Source organism: Uloborus diversus, chromosome 2 (genome assembly GCF_026930045.1).
Source record: "Uloborus diversus isolate 005 chromosome 2, Udiv.v.3.1, whole genome shotgun sequence".
Classification (NCBI taxonomy): domain Eukaryota; kingdom Metazoa; phylum Arthropoda; class Arachnida; order Araneae; family Uloboridae; genus Uloborus; species Uloborus diversus.
In genome coordinates this window covers 177,095,679-177,116,027 of record NC_072732.1, presented here as the reverse complement: position 1 = coordinate 177,116,027, position 20,349 = coordinate 177,095,679, and the positions used below count along the sequence as shown (strand labels likewise).

The window sequence follows — 20,349 nt, the reverse complement described above, 5'->3', positions numbered from 1 at the left end:
TCACTTTTAGTGACTAAAAGTACTACTTTTGACTGAAGGAAACAACCCCTATATTCTCAAAACATTTAAGCTGCGAAAAAAAACTACCTCTTTTTTTTTCAAACCACCACTTCAATACATTATATCTAACTTAAATATCCAATATGTAGTAAATTTATAGATATCGTTTTCAATTGAGAAATTGCGTTCTTTCTGACACAACCTTCGATACCAATCATTTATTTATGATGTTTACATTCTGTGTAAAAACAATTCCGAAATCCATCTGCCACAACGAAAAACGCATCGTTCTTTTCTCTTCCACAACAGTTGGCGCGACTTTCAGAAGTTCGAGTCGAACAATCCCCGCCTCTCAACTTAATGGGTTCGCCGTTGCTACTGCTATTACCTGGCGACGAGCCGTTGTGGATTTTCGAAAACGCCTCTCGGTTTGTTTCCAGAGGTTGATTCCGGTCGAGAAACGATGTTGAGTCTATTTGAGGCTGAAGATCGATTCGGAAATCAAGACTACACGACGCAGTGCTGACAGGTGAGGCGCAAAACTCTAATTAATGCTGTATAAATTATTAACCCTTTTGCTTTTAAAACAGCTAATTGAAAAATTTGAGCGTGTAAAGTCCTTAAATTAAACTGGCAGGTGGTTGGAAGGGTCAAAAGCAGGCAATATCCCCAAAATCTGATCACGAAAAAACGCACATACATTGTGAGTTATATCTAGGTAACTGCAAATTTGCCAAAACAGAATGTTTCACTTTTGTTGAAAATTTTTGTGTCGAAAAGAGATAAAAAATACTTCTAATTAAATAAAATTTAGAAATACAGTTACCGCCTCTTATAAAATCACTGGATTTTAAATCAGCCGCTTTTTAAAATCAATGGGGTCGTTTCCGAAATTTTAAAAGATTTTTTTTCTAAAAGAGCATGTTTAAAGACATAGGATCTGACCATTTTTTAAGCAATTTGACAAAGTTTAACATTAAAAAAAAAATTTAAATCGTTGTGCAGATTCAATTTAATTTTTTACGCTTCCGCACATGACATTTACAAATGATGAAATACCATTCATTGATGGCATAGAGCGCAATATTTAATTCGCATCTTTACTCACATGTACTAAAAAGACACGGCTGATAGCAAGCCTAGAGCGCAATATTTAATTTGCTGCTGAATTATCATAACGTGGAAACGTGGTACACAGCAAGCGTAAGCATTCAGAGCACCAGGGTAATACGCGCCAAAGCGCATCACTTGTGACGCCATAAAGACCACGCCTTCTCTGAAAAATCAGACATTTTAGAAAATTAATGAAAAATTAGACCCTTTAAAAATAAAAAATTTTCCTCGCTCCATTTTTTTTTTTTTTTTTTGTCTCATTCTATCAATTTTAGTGACTAAAATTAGTACTTTTGACTGATGGAAACAACCCCATTCTGGAAGGACAGAATCATTACCATATCAAAACGTGTTAAAACCATCCTTTAATCAAATTGATATCGTCGTTTTATAAAATCAAGTATTTTGAAAGTATTTGATGGGAATTTGAAAAGACAATTATAATAATATTAAAATTGCAACAGACATAATTCCAAAGTAATGTTGCACCAAAAGTTGAAGGTATCGAAAAAAGAAAAAAGTTGAAGATGAGGAAATTGAACTGCCAAATTTGCCCTCTTCAATAGATGTCAGAAAAACCCGTATGCCATACGATGCAGTTTAGAACGAGGAGAAAGTAATGATAAAACTTTCATGCTATTTTATGAACTTTCAACTAATGTTAAATCTCTACTTTCAAACTTTGTTAATCAAATAAAAATAAGCCAATATTTTCAGAATAAACAAAAACACCTTATGTTTAGTCAAAATGTCAAGTGTTTTGAAACACTTGAAAGAAAATATAAATATAATAATTCATTTAATTTTTGGAGTATTTAAATTTTAAAACCTTTTACTTTTTTTTTAAGTTTATGTATGCTGGTTGTCCTCAGAACGAATGTGATTTTAATAAGCGGCGGGCACTGCAGTAGTCTAACATTTAAACCAAGTCTTCGCGCTCTCTAAAAATCTTTAAGAATCATGAATTTGTGAAGTTTTCCTCGAAGTTGTGGGAAAAAACTGAACTGATAGATAATAATACCTAGATGTAGTATTTACACCACGATCTGTGTAGGTTTGTGATTGCTGTGCGTACATTCTTTTGCCCCTTCCCCACTCCCAAAAAGGTGAATAGATAGAAAATTAATCGTTACACTTACAGAGGCTTATTTGTTCCCTACTATATTACAATCATTCAGAGTAACTTTCAGCCTTTTGGTTAATTTTTTGCCACTGAAGTGCATTTGACGTTTAAAAACGCTACAAGGCCGAGTGCTGCACTAGGTGTGCACATTTTGTTTATACGTTCTCAGGGGGTGCAGAATAGAACATTGGGTATCTTTTATCTGGAGAAAAAGTGACCCATGATTTTTATCCCAATGATTCCAAATTTATGATTTTTGAAGGAAATCATAAATTTGCAAGTATCAAATTGAAAAAAAAAGTCGCATTTATTCAACTTTTGCTGTATGTTTAAGCTCTTAAAAAGTTTCAGTCATGGAGGGGGTAGACGGGATTCGAACGCTAAAAAAAAATACTAAACCGTTCGAATTTTAATTTTAGGACCAGAAAATGCCGTAAAAGGACTCTTTCTGCTCGAAATAGTTATCGAATCGGATCGATTTTAATTTCATTGGAAACTGTAAAAAATACCCCGTTAGAAGAGGTTTCTTCCTGCGGATTTGAAAACTTCAAGGGCAATAATTAACCAGGAAAATATTTATAAAAATTTTTATAATTTTGAATTGGACATTTTACTGTCTGATCGAGCTCAATTTTAATAAGCGTGAAGAAATTACTGAGAAAAAAATATCTGTTGCGATTTTCTGCTCGAGTGTGAATAACAAAGTTTTTGCTTTTTGATTTTTTTGTGATGTGGAGAATGAAAATTTCCCTCTTTTAAATTCCCCCCCCCCGGATTTTTTTTTTTTTTTTTACTTTTTTTTGTATTGCCATGTCGGTTGAAGATAATCAGGAACTTGTGTTGATGGTAACTTTAACTATTGACTTTAAAGTAGTCAGGAGATTTCTAGATTTGTTGTTAACGTTATTTTAGAATGGTTGGTGTCGATGTGCATCTTGTTGGACAGACGTTATGTTTCTAATGAGGACTATTAGATAACTTATTCAAAGGGAAATGTTTTAAAGCTATAGTATATTGTTCCAGTTCTGATTGATGAGGTTTAAAAGAGAGAATGTTGATGTTATTTTGAATTTTTTTCTCATTCTGAAAAACGGTTTTGGAACTATTTTCCTTTACCAGATAAATATTTTTAGAGGGATTGTTGATGTTATTTGAAAACTGTAACCCTTTCTAACGGAGATTATCAGAAACAGATGTCTTTAAAATTATAGGGAGTGTTTTTCGTTTAGTTATGAAGAGTTTGGAGGGACTATTGTCTTCATTTTAATGGGCATTTTTAGCGACTATGTTCCTTACTCTAATGGGGATCTTTGAGGACTGTTGCCCTTGCTCAGTAAAATTTTATAAAGGACAAGGACTAATGTAGAGATTGTACTGGGGATTTTTGGAGGCTGTTGTCCTAATTCCAATGAGGATTTAAATGGTCTGTTGCCTTTGTCCTACTGACCGATATATAGCTATATTTCTTCTTCTTTATTTGGGAGAAAAAGACATGTTCACGTGACCTCAGTTTGATTTCTCGGCAGCTATTGATTAAACGATCCAAAATGCTTAAGCAGTACTACACGTAATCTGACAGAAATATGGATTTTTTGGGAAGTGTTCATTTTATTTACGAAGTTTCTTATTTCGAAAAAGAAATTTTAGGGACTAATATACAAATTTAAATGGAGATTTTATGAGACTCATTTCTTAGTATGACAGGAAACTTTACCCTATTTTTTTAACTTTGATTTAAGCCAGATTGTTGAACATGTGTCACTTGAAATAACTTTTATTTTGGAGGTAGACTGGGCAATGCCGAGCGACGCAGCTATTGAACATAAAGACAAATTTCGCCCCAGCACAAAATATTTAACAGTTGTAAATATTAATCACTCTCACAACTAAATCATCAAATTAAGCTAACATGCAAAACGTGATTAAATTTTGCATTCTCTTCAATTGAACTAATCTGTTAATCATTTTAATTCACTATAGCTTTTTTTAATCATTAATTAATGCCGAAATGTGTTAATGGACTTTATACAGTTATAAAAGGCATACATGTCTGAAGAAAATCCAAGTGATTATACAATACATCATCAAAGAGAGCTTAGCATATCTAATTTCCTTTTGTTAATAAAAGTTTTATTGCAATCAAAGTAATCCGTTTAGTAGCTCAAAGGAATATTTCCCCCTACTCTTATAAAAGGTTAATCGTTTAAAGAATAATTATTTTTCTTTCACATCTTTCATATTTTTATACCCTGCACAAACATTGAGATTAAATATAAGTTTATTCTGTTTGCATGAAAAATTTGTGGATTCTCTTGTAAAATAAATTTCTGACTTATAATCCTCATATATGTACTAGCCAACACACTGATTGAGTAACGCTCCACCACCAACCCGAAATAACCCCTAATTCACTGGATTTAGGGTTAAAATTTTCGCTATCGAAATATCACCAAACAGGCAATTGCTTAGTTCAAATGTAGAAGCAGTTTTACCCGTCATACCTTGACTAGCGATTTTCTAGAATCTTAAAAGATTTATGCTGAAAAAGTCGCTCTTATATTCTTCACAATTGTATGGTTTAGCAAACGTAGTAGGGTAATGTGGGATAAAATGAAGCAGCTGGACAAAGTGAAATCTTTTCTTTATTAATAATAAAGCTGAAAGTCTGTATATCTAGATCTCTGGATATCTCTATCTCTGGATGTCTGTTACACGCATAGCGCCTAGACCGTTCGGACGATTTTCCTGAAATTTATCAGATTTAGTTCGTAGCATAGAGGGAAGAATCTCGAAACGATTTTTAAAAATTCGATTTTGTTCTTTTTCTACTCCAATTTTAAGAACATTTTATCGAGCAAATTATCATAACATGGACGAGTAAATTATTATAACGTGTACGAGCAAATTACCATAACGTGGGCGAGAGAATGAACATAACAATTTGGCGAGAAATTCATCATCCATTATTTGTAAATACTATGCAGGCGAACCAAATGACTTTTTAATTTCAACTACGCGCAAAGTCGTGCGGGTACCGCTAGTGGTAAAATATTTTTAATTTGCAACGCCACTTATCTAGCAATGTTTTAACTACGTTCGTTAAATATAAAGATGATTTTTAGTCAAAAATATAAATACTTCTAAAGCTCAAGCACATTATTATACAAGTCACCTCAAAAATTGATAAAAATGTTGCAATATTTTGTAGTTTATCAAAAATAATTTTATTTTTATAAATTATAAAATTTTTGCACTTCACATTCTAAGTATTAGTTGAGATCTGCTGATGTTCAGCGCAGAACTTACTTGTTAATTTTAGGCCTGTTTGGATTTTAAATGTTTAACACAGTTTGTCAAGTGTACGCGGAGAAAAGTAAGTGTGGGTAAAGGAAGTGTACTTCACATTTCGTTTATTTCTTCAATCATTTATTAAATCACTTACGTAGTCATTGACTAAATAATTCATTTACATTCCTCTATTTATAAATTTTTCGATATTTATACATTCACTCACTTATTTTCTTATTCAACCCCTATTTTATTAGCACTTATAACTTTTTCTCGTATACTAATTAATTAATGTATTTATTCATTCGTTTATTGTTTCATTATTTGTTAATTCTGCCATTCATACGCTTATTTATTTATTCTGCCTGCCATCATTCACTTATTTATTCATTCATTTTACGAATCATATTTTTAATAACCAAATTGGGAATGTTTCATTAGAAAAGTATTTTATTTTTCACTTTTTTGAAGTCATAAATTTTCAGCCAAAAATGAAAAATAATATTTCAATGCAAATTTTCTGATGAAATACATTGTTCTTGCTTTACGTATACTGTAATTCTAAAATCAGATTTCCAATTTTGTTTGCTTGTTGCGAAAAAAGGAAGTCCTGCTCTTTACCAATCATTCCCCAACTAATCTGCAACCCTGGGGATAAATTTTTACATTACACGATTTTCTGAAACTACAGATATTTGAAGAAGTTTAATCCTAGTAAACTTTAAAATTCCTCAGTAATCAACTCCTAAAATTTTTAGCGATTCTGAATATGTATTCTGAATCGTGTCCTTCAGTTATTTATTCAGGAACACCTGTGCTGCGTCTATACTGTTTGTTTTTGGTATTTATTTATTTCACTAGCACGTCTACGATCTCCTGTTCCAGTCGTTAAAGATGAAGTTTTCAACATGACATGAAGCTTACCACAAGACAGCAATAAAACGCATGTGTTCAAAATGTGTTGCAATATTTTGACTCGTGGAGTTAGGGTTCTTTGCTGTAGTTTGTTGATTTATTTTCTACTTTACCACCTCAAGAAAAATGGTTCGTGCTTTCGGCAAAGTATTACACATCTCATTTTCCATGTTCCATTTAGTTTCAACTAGGGCCTTAAAAATTGTGCTGCCTACAACTACAGTAAAAATTTAGAATCGTCTGTTCTATCTTTTGAAATCGTTATTTTATTTTTTACTGTATTTCTGTGTTTGCAAAAATATTGATATTAGTTAAAACTGTAGTTCAATGTAAATATTCACTGTAAGAATTGCAGGTACGTTTTTCGAGGTTACGTGGATTACAGGTTAATCATAAGCGAAATCACCGGGAAAGCATGAAAAATTTTAAATAAGTATGCATGATTTAATTTATTGGTATGGAAATGTTTAAAACAGCTCCTTCCAGTGGCTTTTGGATGAAGTATTCGGTGTTCTGTCACTTCAAAAAAACAGGACATTTCAGTATGTTCGTGTACACCGAGCCTGTCTCGTTCAAAACGGGACGTATAGTCCTTAGAGCAGGAATTAGTAAATGGGGGGAGCAAGTCCAATTATTTGCTTAGCAAAATGTGACCCAAAGACCCCAAATCCCGTGACTCAACAACAACGAATGGTTGACACGTTTTGCGTGAAACTAGCGAGAGAAACCCGATTTCTTCCAAAGTTTTGCTTTAAAATATATCACGTAACTTGAGGTCTTTGCTTCACGAATAAAAGTTTTCACTCCCTCCATTTTATCTCTTTTCAATGGCATAGTCACTAATTATAGACTACTCTTCAAGGCCCTTAAGAGAAAAACATTTTAAAGCAGAAAGTTGAAGATTTTCAGGTCCAATCAGTACTTTTATACGCAACTCAGTCACTACATCATGCTCTTGGTTCTTTCTTGATCTTAGCAGAGCTCTGAATTGCTCGTTTATTTTCAGAATGACAGCCCCTGGAGACTGAATGGCTCTTGATCGTCGCCCGAGCATTAACCCAAACCAGAGAATTCGCTTGAGACGGCTGCTTCCGCTGTTCCTCTTCTTGGCGACGATCGTTGCTTTGCAGTTTTTCGTTCTCTTTTCCAAAAACGGATATTCCCTAAGAAAAGCGCTACCAGGTAAGTGGAACTGTCATAATATCTGTACCTCAGAGACAGAGTAACGCAAGTCCAAAAATTGCAATTTTCGGTTTATTAGTGCATTGTATGTGGAAGCATATTCCGCATCGAGCCATGTGAACGAAATTCTTTATAAAAAATCCTTTTCAATTTTTGACCAGGGTTAAAAGAGCGCGCTTCCCATTCTTTGCCTGTACCAGAAAAAGTTTTTCCTCTCTCCTGTAAAATTATCATAATGTGACTTACGTTCCTCTGGCTCTGAGGTACAGATATACGTGCCTTCTAGACAGAAGGACGTAAGTCGCATTATGGTAATTTTACAGGAGAGAGAATAAACTTTTTTTTTTTGTGCATACAAAGGATGATACGCTCACTCTTTTAACCCTGCTAAAAAATTGGAAAGGATTTTTTGTAAAGAATTTTGTTCACATGGCTTGATGCGGAAAGCGCTTCTACATACAATACACCAAAAACGGAAAATTGCAATTTTTGGACTCTGGCTCTGAGGTACAGATGTCATGGGCGCTCCGCTGGGTGGTCACAGGAGGTCACTGTGATCTTACTCTGCGAATCCTTAACTTTCTTTATTCGGCAAATTTCGTCTAACGATTCGGCAAAATTGTCATCATTCGGCAAAAATTTGGAGACCCATTCGGAAAACCTATTATCATTCGACAAATACGGAGTCCCATTCGGCAAATTGAGAATTTCTGCCCTCCCAAAAATTTAAGTTTGGGGCGCTCCAGCATAATGTGTTCAATTTTCGCTTTTGGAAACACCGTATTTAGCTGCTTGTACGCTCAAGAATTTTTACTCATAAAAAGGAAAAGGAATTTATTTCCTGTTCTATAAAGCATCCCTTTATGTCCCTGATAGAATAACCTGATGTCACTGCCAAGTTACAGTGTCGTCACTGGGGGGGGGGGGGGGGGGGTCATATTAATCATTGAACAACATGACAGAATCGTGACGCCTCACAGCAGTCACGCATTTGTTACATATTTAATGAGACTTCACTGCATTGTCACTGATACAATTAATTTATGCCCTGTCATTGTGCGACATTTTTTTTTTTTTCTAATGAGGCTGTGTTTGGCTCCTTAGCTGTTTTTCAGACCTAGTGCGATCCCCCAACACAGCATCCAGTCTCTCATGTGCCACCATTAAGGTGCGGATGTCAATACCACAGATAATTTTGACATCCAGTTTCTTGCAGATGGAGCCACCTAGGCTCTTTTTGTGCAAAACTGCTCTAAGGATTGAATTTTGCCGAGGGCATTCAAAACTAAATGGATACCCAAGTGATCTTTTATACGTGGCAGTATCAAACGACATGAGAGCTTTTCTGCACCTCGAAAATCCGGTCAGAACCCGGAACCGGCGCAGAAGGACAATGCCTTACCACCACAGCAACCAGCCAATTTTTGTGACGTCGCCTGAACTGACGGCTAAGTAAGCTGCCGCAAACGGTTACGTTTTCTGGCTATCATAAGACAGGAACTCTTGTTTAACCATCTCGTAACTTTTACATAAGGTCCACTTTGGTCACTGTACTTACAATTAGGGAGTTTTTTCCAATGCCTAGACCTTAGAGAAGGAATGAAAATGAAGGGAGCAAGTCCTATCATTGGCTTCGCAAAAGCTGACCCAAAGACCCCAAGTCCCGGGACTCAACAACGACGAATAGTTGGCACGTTTTGCGTGAAACAAGCGAATGCAACCTGATTTCTTCCAAAGCTTTGCTTTAACACTTATCACGTGACTTTGGGTCTTGGTTTCTTAAATGAAAGTCCTCACTCCCTCCATTTTATCTCTTCTCAATGGCATAGATTCCTTATTTTACCTACTGCACGAATGGGAAATCTCCTCAAACCTAATTTGTTCATTTAAAGCAACGGTACTCAAACCATAAAGTACTCTTGGGTCTGAAAGTGAGTTGCTAAAAATAGCGAATAGATTCAGTTAAATAGCATACATCATTGACAAACTGCTTTGAACGAAATAATTGCTTTTAACAATGCGGTTTTAAAAAAAATAAAAAAAGTTTTTTTTTTTTTTTTTTTTTTTTTTTTTTTTTTTTTTAAACAAATTACTGCAAAGAGTTGAAGTAAAGCCAAATGTGAAAAGGAAGAGGATAAAGCGTTGGAAATGAAAAGATCAAAGGGATTTTTTTCTTTTTCTTTTTTTTTAAATGTTGCAAATAAGAAAAATAGCTCCAGATTGTATTTTGTTTTCCTTGTAAAAATTAAAAATAGAAAGTAGCTTCAGAAGCTTATTCATTTATATAATGAATAGTGTTATATAGCAGCGTTTCTCCAACCTGTTTTCTATCCGACCGCGCGGCTAGTGCTTTTAAAAACTTCTTAGTGCTTCGGACCTATGATTTTCTTCCCTTCTTCTTCTTTTCTTTCTTTCTTTATCCTTTTTTTCTTTTTTCATCTTTTGCAAAAAAAAATTTTAAAAAGCCTTGCATTTCGGACCGTTAAAAACGTGTCAATGCTTTTTTTTTTTTTTTAATGGACAAGGGTGGTTAACTACTTGTGGAAAAAAATTGCGATTCACTGAGGAGGGCGGAGGTTCCCCTTTTTAAAAAAACTGAAAATAATAGTGAATGAATTTTTAAACACATTAATAAATACTTTACCTGGCGTTAAAGAACTACTACAAAAAAATTTTAAATAAAAGAATAAGATAACTATTTTAATAATTATACAGAAGTAATGAATATTGCTCAAAATTATAGAAAAGAACGGGGGGGGGGGACACAAAATTCTTGTAAAAATTGTAGAGGACATTATTTTTTATTAGTGTGGTGTTTTCTGTTTTTGAGCAAGGAATGTTTTTTATCGTGGGTGATATTTTATGTATTTTATCGTAGGGGTGAAAGAGCAAAAATCTCTGAGGATCAGTCATTGAAGAATCAGTACCGAATCACCCGACCACGGTTGCGTATCGATGTTCTATAGAGTATGCATCAATGCGAATATTACAATTAAAATCTTTTTTCCCGAAAAGGAAAAAAAGAAAAAAAACTCCTGCTTGTATCAATACTTATATGCTTCCATGAAAAAATGATTTTGGGAGATGATTTTTATTGCTCCAGTTAGTTTTTTTCTCTCCACGCTTGTTTGATTTACATCAGATAAGAGAAACCTTTTCTGTCAAATTATCTTTTTCGTCGGACAGAACACCCTTAGCAAAGTGCACTTCGGAAGCTTTTATACTCAAAGTGCTACTAATATCGGTTGTGTGGCACTCATCTTAAACGGTCTATTTCCGTATCCCAGGTTACGAAGAACGAAACAAACATTTCAGCTCGGCTTAGCTGGGAAAGTTTTTTCCATCAATATAAATTACATTCGAAACTGTCGGTGTGGTATTTTGCCAATCACAATAATTACGATTAATAATGATAACAACAGAGCTATGCAATAATAGGGCTGTTTCTGAAATTTTAAAAGTATTTTTTCCCGAAAGAGCATTTTTAAAAACGTTGGATTTAACCATTTTTTTAAATAATTTGACAAAGTTTAATATTTTTTAAAAGTTATTTTAATCTGTGCGCAAATTAAAATTATTTTTTAACGCTTCTGCACATCATATCACAAGTGACGAAATGCCATTCACTGATGCCATTAGCTCTCGGCGCTAATTATGATGTCCTGGCAACGCGGTTGTCAGCTAAGCCTAAAATTTTAGCGGTCAATGGAGTAGCGCGCCAAATTACATCACTTTTGACGTCATAAAGACCAAGCCTTACTTCCAAAATCGAACAGTTAAAAAAATTAAACAAAAAATAACTGTTGGGAAAATAAAAGTTTTTTCTGCCTTTATGTTGTTATTATATATATATATTTTTTATTCTATGAATTTCAGTCAATAAAGGGACCGCAGGAAACTACACCATTACATTCGAAACTATCGGTGTGGTATTTTGTCAATCACAATAATTACTATTCAATAATATTAATAATTAGAGATGCACCAAATCCGAATAATTGGCTAAAACTCGAACTGAATATTAAGCCGAATACCGAATATTTGTTCAAAAAATTTTAACTGAAAAATTTGATTTTTATGCCAAATTAAAATAGAAAATACTAAATATATTTTGTGGAATTTAAAATTAATTTTAATTTAACCTCGTAAATTTATCTACATTAAGTATACTTATAAAAATTGAAAATAAACCATTGTAAAAGCAAAAAAAAATTACTATAGCAAATGGCTAACTTGGTACATGTTTATCTGCAACTCTACATAAGTGGATAATTAATTTCTTTCCTAATCTATGATTTTGTGAAAATCGTGGTAACATGTTATGCCATTAATAAAGAATCTTGCTTTTCTTTTATATAGTATAAATACAAATCCAAGTTGCTTAAAATATCACTACAAATTACAATTCATTCAAGTGGTTATCTGTTATGTTAAGCTGCTTTGGTAACTGATAAAGAATTAAACAGCAGTGGCCGCCGCTTAAATGAATCACGTTTGTTCTAAACAGTTTGATTCCATAAAGCGGCTGAGTCAATAAAGCGGCAAATTCAGTAAAGCTGTATTTTATTCTGTTTTTGAAAATTTTATTTATTAAAGTGGGTTGATTCGATTTCCACTGATTCAATTAACCGGCGTCCACTGTATCAGTAAAACTGAAGAATAAAATTCAAACTTTGGAGGACATTTTTATTTTTTCTCTTTCAATGCAAAGGTTGTTCACCGAAAGGTTGATGGCACAAGCCTACCAGGGAAAGTGATATGTTTTTTTAACATTCAAAATAAAAATTGAAGTCACGGGACTGCCCGATAGAAGCTTTTATTGAATAACATCAGCTTACAATGTTGAATTGATAAACATAACGGTATTAATTGAAATTTTAAATTCAATTTGTTGTTTCAATGTACCTTAATCATTATAAGCTTATGTTATTCAATAAAAACGTATCATCTGCCTGTCCTGCGACTGCCCTCCTACCGCCCCCTTTTCTTTTTTAACAACCACTTATTCAGCTCACTTGACTGAGGTTGATGTTGCTCTGATTTTTCAGATTGCCATGCCGACGGGAATAAGCTTAGCTCGTTGTTTTAATAATTTAAAAAGGACAAATTTTCATAGCCGTAGTTACAAATTGTTTCATTCAAGACTTAAGATTTTTGGACTTTGGCCTCTGCAAACTCCATTTCCCACCTGCTTCTACGAGCGAGACCACTCTTGGGCGGGTGGCGTCTATGCCCTACATACACAAATGGCTATGGACACACACACAAAACCCGCCTACAATACACACACAGGCCTGCACACACACACAAGCCTGACGAGAGGTCATCTCAGCCTAGTCAGCCACTAGGGGGGCCTGGGCCTTAGGGGGGGGGAGCAGCGACACTGTCGCAAAAAAAGAAAGAAAAGAAAAGAAGAAAAAAAAGGAAGAAAGAAAAAGGGTTAAAAAAACTCCGAATAAGAGAAAATGTAAATATTAAGAAACATTTACTCTGTGGCACTTGAAATAGAGATAATTGTTATCTAGTCAGCAGTTTTGATTCCCCCCCATCCCCACCTTTACTTCCCTCCCCCCCCCCTTTTTTTCTTATTTTTCTTCTCTTCCGATTCCGATTCCGAGTCACAACTGACTACAACTGTATTTATGTCGAGGACTGCATACTAAGTGCCTTGCCTCCATTATTTTTTATACCGATAGATGGCAGCACCATCACCGGATCGAACAGTTAATGAGAATTTAGAACTTAGACCAAGAGCTAATAGCTACCTGGTGCTAGCACCCCCAGAGGTATCGTGTTCATTTGGAGGGACACTGAGACCACGAGCATATTTAACGTCGCCCAGTTCCCTTTAATGACGACGGTGGATCTTCGACCATCGAGGCTCGACCTCAGGACCCCTCCGGCCCCGAATCCGACACTCTACCGATCGGGCTACCACGGCCCCTTTTCTTCTCTTTTCCCCCGTTTCTTTTTCTTTTTTTGGGAGGCGGGAGGGGTTCAGTGACATAACTGACAAGGCACCTGCCTTGGCTCTCTGCAGCCCTGCACACACACACACACACCCACACCACTCGTAGATATCAAAAATTCAAATTTTCATTTTTTTTTTTTTTTTTTTGAGCTTTTAGATCATTTTTGATCTTAGCTATAAACGAGGTTTTACTGTTACCGTAATTTACTGTTTCTTTGTCTAAAAACTATACACGTGACAAAAATATCTCACCCTTCATTTTTACAGGTCTGTCCACGCCTCGACCTGGACCGCTGCATGTCCTCGTAGTAAGTTACGCTCGGTCAGGATCTTCCTTTCTAGGCGACTTGCTGGCAGAACTGCCTGATGCCTTCTACTATTTCGAGCTTCTGCATTTCTTGGGCAGCTCCGTCCTCAACGGAACAGACATAAACCACCGCGCGCGCCACTTGCTGAGCGTCGCTTTTCAGTGCAACATCTCTGTGGTGAGTATTTCTTTCCACCAGCTATTCTCACGGGTAGGCTTGCCAGATTTCTGAAATTTACAACCGGGACGTTGGAATATCCCCCCCCCCCCCGCGTCGCGAGTATTCATAAGGGCACACTCCTGCTTGGTTTTTAGAATATTTTAGAGGGTAAGGGTAGAGCTCTTTCTAAATGCTGTCAAGAAATGGAACTAACAAGGGGTAATAATGAGACAAAACAGGTAAATTTAAACATTTTATTTCCTACACGTTAATATTCATCAGTTACTTTAGTTAGAAGAAACACTTTTGAAAATTTGAACAATATTTACATGCAGTTCTCATTGGCTAGGACTTTTTTGGGGTTATAAAACCTTTTTTGTTCTAATTTTATTGTATAAACCCTCACATACTTATCCAATATTAATTTTTCAAGTCAATGTTACAAATGACAAAGTAATTACTCTCGTTAATTCTCCTCAGTTGACTATTCAGACTTTTTGGTTTTCTGTAACTAAATTTATTTTTTATCCGGACGTGAAGTAAACCGGTACACCGGGATTTTGTCTGAAAACCAGGACTGTCCCGGTCAAACGGGGATGTCCGGCAAGCTTACTCACCAGTAACTCATACTTAAGAGTAATTAATTTTCAGAAATTCATATGAAGCCATTGATGCATTGCAAGTTAAAACTTTTTTTATGCAGTTATTATTTTAAAAACTGAAAGAAAAAAAAATTTACAGTTTTATATTAAGTTTTCAGGTTTTTCGGAGATTAAGTGAAAAATGGATTCTAACCAAGGAATTAACTTCCAAGTTATTTTGAAATGGAAGTAGAGCCTTTTTTTAGTAAATTTTAGACACAATACTTACTTAGTAGCTTATATTCACGCGTTTGGTAACGATTTAATTATTGACAAACAAAGATTGAAAGCCGAATGATCTAAAATTTGTATCGGTTGCCATTGTCTATTTGCTATCAAATAAAATGATTGAAGTAATTGGCTTCAATAAACACGACTTTTAAAAGTATTTTCAATTTTCTCTTTTGATTATTAGGCCAGTGTCAATAGCTTTGAAAATGGTAAAAAGTCGAAAAAATTTAGAACAGGATAAAACCAGTTAGAAAGGTAAGAAAATCTAATAATATTAATAGTAAAAATAAATTACGGGCGAACTGAGTTCGGGAAAGGGATGTAGGGAGATTTAAGGGGGGGGAACGGTTTATCACGATTTCCGGAAAAACTAAGAGTCTTATCGAAAAAAAAACTAAATTACAAAGTTGTTAGTAATAAAAAGATCTACAACATTTGTATTTGCACTTTTTTTCTATAACCTCAAAATGTAGGCGAAAAATTCAAAAAACCGACTTTTTGGTTTTTTATTTTTATCTCCCACAAAAAAAAAATTTTTCACTAAATTTAATGAGAGTTACCTTAAAAATTTAATGAAAAGTTACCTCCCAAATACACTGTAATTTTTTGGATTTAAAATATTTATTTTTTTTCTCCTTATTTTGGTTCAGTATTAAAAAAGCATCAGAATTTTCAATCAAAAAATCTCACGTCAAAATATTTGATTTTTTTTTTTTTTTTAAATCGGAGCAAGTTTTTTTCGTTAAAATCTCTATTTTTTGATGGTATAAAAACAATATACAATACTATGGAAGCTTTTCGCAAAAAATGAAAAAATTAAAAAAAACTCGAATTTGAAAAAAAAAGTCATAATTATGTAAAATTTTAAGCTCTTTATTAAAATGTACGCATTAATTACTCGAAAAAATGAAATTTTCTATGTTACATTGACACAAACTGAAAATGAAAATATACTACAATAATTAAAAATCAAGTTACAGCATGCGTTTGTTTTACCCTTCTCATCCACCATTAGACGGTGACTGCAGTGCCACATATAGTTTTTTGGAGTTACGAATAGCAAGCTACATTGTAGGATGGGATAAATGAGCTACTTCAGCAATTTTGAACTGTGTTACCTTGAATATTATGAAAAATAATCAGTTTCCAATTGTGTTTGCTGTTAATTATTGTGTTTGCTGTTAATTTAATAAATAGCTTAAAATTTTACATAATGATGATTTTTTTTCAAATTCGAGTTTTTTTTTTTTTTTTTTTTCTTCTTCATTTTTTGTGAAAAGTTTCCATAGTATTGTATATTGTTTTTTATACCATCAAAGTAGAGATTTCAACGAAAAAAACTTGGTCCGATTTTTTAAAAAAGTCAGATATTTTGATGTCAGATTTTTTGATTGAAAACTCTGATGCTTTTTTACTACTGAATCAAAATAAGGAGAAAAAATAAATATTTTAAATCCAAAAAATTACAGTGTATTTGGGACTAATAAGGTAACTTTTCATTAAATTTAGTGGTTTTTTTTTTTTTTTTTTTTTTTTTTTTTTTTTTTTTTGGGGGAGATAAAAATAAAAAACTAAAAAGTCGGTTTTTTGAATTTTTCGCATATATTTTAAGGTTATAGAGAAAAAGTGCAAGTTCAAAAGTTGTAGATTTTTTTATTACCAACAACTTTGAAATTTATTTTTTTTCGATAAGACTCTTAGTTTTTCCGGAAATCGTGATTAACCGTCCCCCCCCCCCTTAAACCCCCCCTACACCCCCTTTTTGAACTCAACTGGCCCGTAATTTATTTTTCCTATTAATGTTATTATATTTTCTTACCTTTCGAACTGGTTTTATCCTGTTCTAAATTTTTTTGATCTCAAACATTATTAGCACTGGCCTATCTGCCTTTGCAACTGGCAAAAACTTAGCATTTGTGATTATTTTTCATTTTCCGTGTGTTTCCACGTTATCTAGAAAAAAATTAAATATATTTTGCTTTTATATGTGCTTTGGTCAGCGGGATTCATCTCAATACGAGGTGAGGCCATCGGGGTCGGTTGCTGTAACTTTCTAATTTTATAAAGTTCTTGTTAAAATTAATTTAGTTAATGTAGATCATAGAAGAAAGGATTAAGATTGCAAGCTTATGTTTTATACAAATAAAAGTAAACCCTTTTTATGTATGCATGTGACCTTGATTACATTGTGTGTAATATTATATTTTCCTAGGTGGATGGCTTTATGGACTGGCAAAAACGACACCAGACATTTATGAAGTTAAAAAGAAGCATTCATTACTGGGCGACGTGTTCCAATGCCACTCGGGCCAAAAACGCTATTAATAACGTCTGCTACAACGCCACGTACATGGATTCCTATTGCAGTAAAAAGGACATCCTGATTGCTAAAACAATCCGCATCAAGTTGCCAGAAGTAATCGACCTCTTCTACAATCCGAGCCTTAATCTGAAGGTGATATACTTGATGCGTGACCCACGTGGTAGCTTCAACTCAAGAAACAAGTTCCCCATCGCCGCGTGGTGCAAAAAAGATGTACTGTGCCACAGTGCAAAACAGTTTTGTACCTCCCTGGAGGACGATCTGGAGGCTGTGTGTCACCTCCGAGCTGAAAAACCGACAGACTTCCTTGCCATTCGTTATGAAGACTTGGCGATGAATCCCTACCAAACTACCAAAACCATTGTGAGGTTTCTTGGATTTGAAGAAATTCCAAAAAATCTAGTCTCATTTCTCAAAACCCATACGTCCGTCCAAGACAAACTAAAAATCCGAACCAAAGCTATGGGCATTGAATTTCCTTACTCAACCTTCCGGAATTCCGCCATGGCTGCTACTAGTTGGCGGAAGGAGATGAGTTTCGTACGATTGACTGAGCTTCAAAAAAGTTGCCAGCCCGTTCTTAATTTTTTTGGATACCACTCATATTCCACCCTGGTGTCTCTCAGGTCGAACATCCAATACGACATAGGAATAGAAAACGCTCTCTTGCAACACTGCGTTCAAAATTTATGAAAAGCAAGTTCTTACGGTATACTTAAATTTTCTCCAGTGAACTTCCCCACAAGTTGGGTATGCGAATTTTTTTAATCTACCTTCACTCATTGGATAAAAATGTAGTTTTTGAGCATTTGAAGCAGAATCTTGTCAAAGCACATGACGTTCGCCAATGGGTTTTAGGAGTAGCCTTCCAGAAAGAAAGCAAATGCTGAGAGTAGTCAGAAAATTGTGAAATTTCTCTAAACAATTTAGTTACAGGACGTATCTCCAGACATTGACGCATGTTTGAGCAAAACGTTATCGTCAGCATTTTCTTAAGACTGCTAGTCTGTTTAAAAGCTTAAAGCCCAAGAAAACTACATTTCATGATTGCGGTGCAGAGCACCGGAAGAAAGGAGTCTCCAAACTGTAAGGAGGGCCATGATGGTGTCCTCTTTGGTAAGATGTTATGCTCTTAATTAGTGGGTTGCAGGTTCAATGACATCCGGTAAAAGATCTTTCGTGTTCGCTGATGATGATTGGTGCACGTTAAATCTGCCGTCCTCTAAGTTATCATTCCAAACCTCTGAGGTTTGCTCGACTGGTCTGAATCAAAAGACAGAGATGTTTTCTGGTGCCCATCCAGGTCCCAATTTTTACCTGTTGTATGCTTTACGGAAGTGTTTCAAAAGTGAAGATTATTTTACCATTTTCAATCTTATTCAAATACTCATGCATCAATGCAAGAATATTATTATTTAAGGATTAATTTTGAGAAAAAAGTTTCGAAATAAACAGGCAAAATAGTACAGTGCAATAATTTTACCGACGCATAATTGAGAAATTAAACTTTTGAAATGAAACATAAATGAAAATTAAATAGCATGGCGTTTCTTTACTTTTTATTAGTACTTTTCAAAATGGACTTACAACTAATGGGAAAGCATAAAAGAAATTACTTATAAATGAATGATTAGCAGTAGTAGCAAAACTGTTATTTGTCTAATCAAAGCTGGAGCGTAACAGAGCATTGTTTTTTTAAACGTTTTCAACCGTCCATAACATTTATTTCTGTAGAGAACACAGATGACTGTTATAGTACACTTCACGATTATTGGCATTTGTCTTCGGATGGATCTACCATAAAATCGATTGAAAACAAGATAAGCGTTCGTTGCTAAAATTAACCATTGTACATATTACCATACAAACCTGTCAACTACTTTTTCACCAAAATGCGGCGGATTTACCAACAAATATGGAAGTAAAAATGTGCATAATTTTGCGTGACATTTCTTTTTACTAATCCGATGTAATCAATTGTTAAACAGTTAAAATTAATTGAAAGGGAACTATTCACACAAATTATTACCATTAAATCATTAGAAAGAGCAATTTCAAAAACACGGGTTTTGATTATTTTTAATGGGCAAAAAAAAAAAAAAAAATATCCTGTGTACATATAATAGGTATTTTAAGTTATATATGAGTTACTTTAGAAAAACCTATTAAAATTCGATCGGTGCAGAACACTATTTTTAAGCCCTCTACATCACAGAGAAAACCCCTGCATACATGACGTCTTTGATTCAAAACGAAAATGTACTGTTTTCGCTTTGAGCCGCTAGGATTATGATAGATAATTCGTTCTAAAAGGGAAAATGCGGAAGATTTTACCTTGCTAAGTTAGGGTTTAAACACGGTAAGCTTCTGGGTCATTTCATGATATTTTTGACCTTTATGTAGAGTCCGTAACCTTTGTTTTTCCAAAACTTTTTAATTTACTGTTTGATTTGCAAATTATTTTAATATGAGTTAGTGTGTTGGTAGTTCAAAATAAAATAATATGCTAATCAAACAGCAAAGTAAAAAAATATGGTAAAAAAAGGTCACGTTACGAACTCTACATAAATGTACAACAATACCGTGAAATGACCCTTCTGCAAAATGCGGAAGAGTTGGTACGTCTGGTATACAATTTAGAATCATTGATTTTTGTCGTTTGCCTAGTGCCAACAACTGTGAGTTGGACTGTACAACGCCGTTCCATTTCGTGAAAGAAGAAATCAATGCTTTGTTTGACGATCTTTATGCACGAAATTTTCCATGTAAATTAATTTTCATGAAAATAATAACTATATTTTCGATTGTTCATTTTGTAGATGATCATATTTTAATATTGTTGGCAAAATAAATATATTTCGTGGTTTTCAGTTGTAACTTATTTAATTGTTGCAATGCACAACTGATTCAAGCATCGAACTCCCGGTTATACTTGGGATTGGGTTGCACAGAAATGGCGGATAAACCGTAAAAAGTTTAAAATAAGGGACAAATAAGGTAAAAAAAATGTCCTTCCTCAAAAATTTAGCTGTATTTATGCATAATATTTTCCTCAAACAATGAAAACATATGCAGTACAGTAAAAAGGTTTTGTA

General features: G+C 34.2%; 1 protein-coding gene across 1 annotated transcript; it reads left to right on the top strand.

Annotated features, from left to right (window-relative positions):
- Positions 1-303: 303 nt before the first annotated feature.
- Positions 304-20,124, top strand: LOC129216177 (carbohydrate sulfotransferase 1-like). The gene is made up of 4 exons (XM_054850355.1): positions 304-529; positions 7,446-7,621; positions 13,860-14,077; positions 17,144-20,124. The coding sequence occupies exons 2-4, from the start codon at positions 7,468-7,470 to the stop codon at positions 17,945-17,947; spliced, it is 1,176 nt and encodes a 391-aa protein (XP_054706330.1). The 5' UTR covers positions 304-529; positions 7,446-7,467; the 3' UTR covers positions 17,948-20,124.
- Positions 20,125-20,349: the final 225 nt, after the last annotated feature.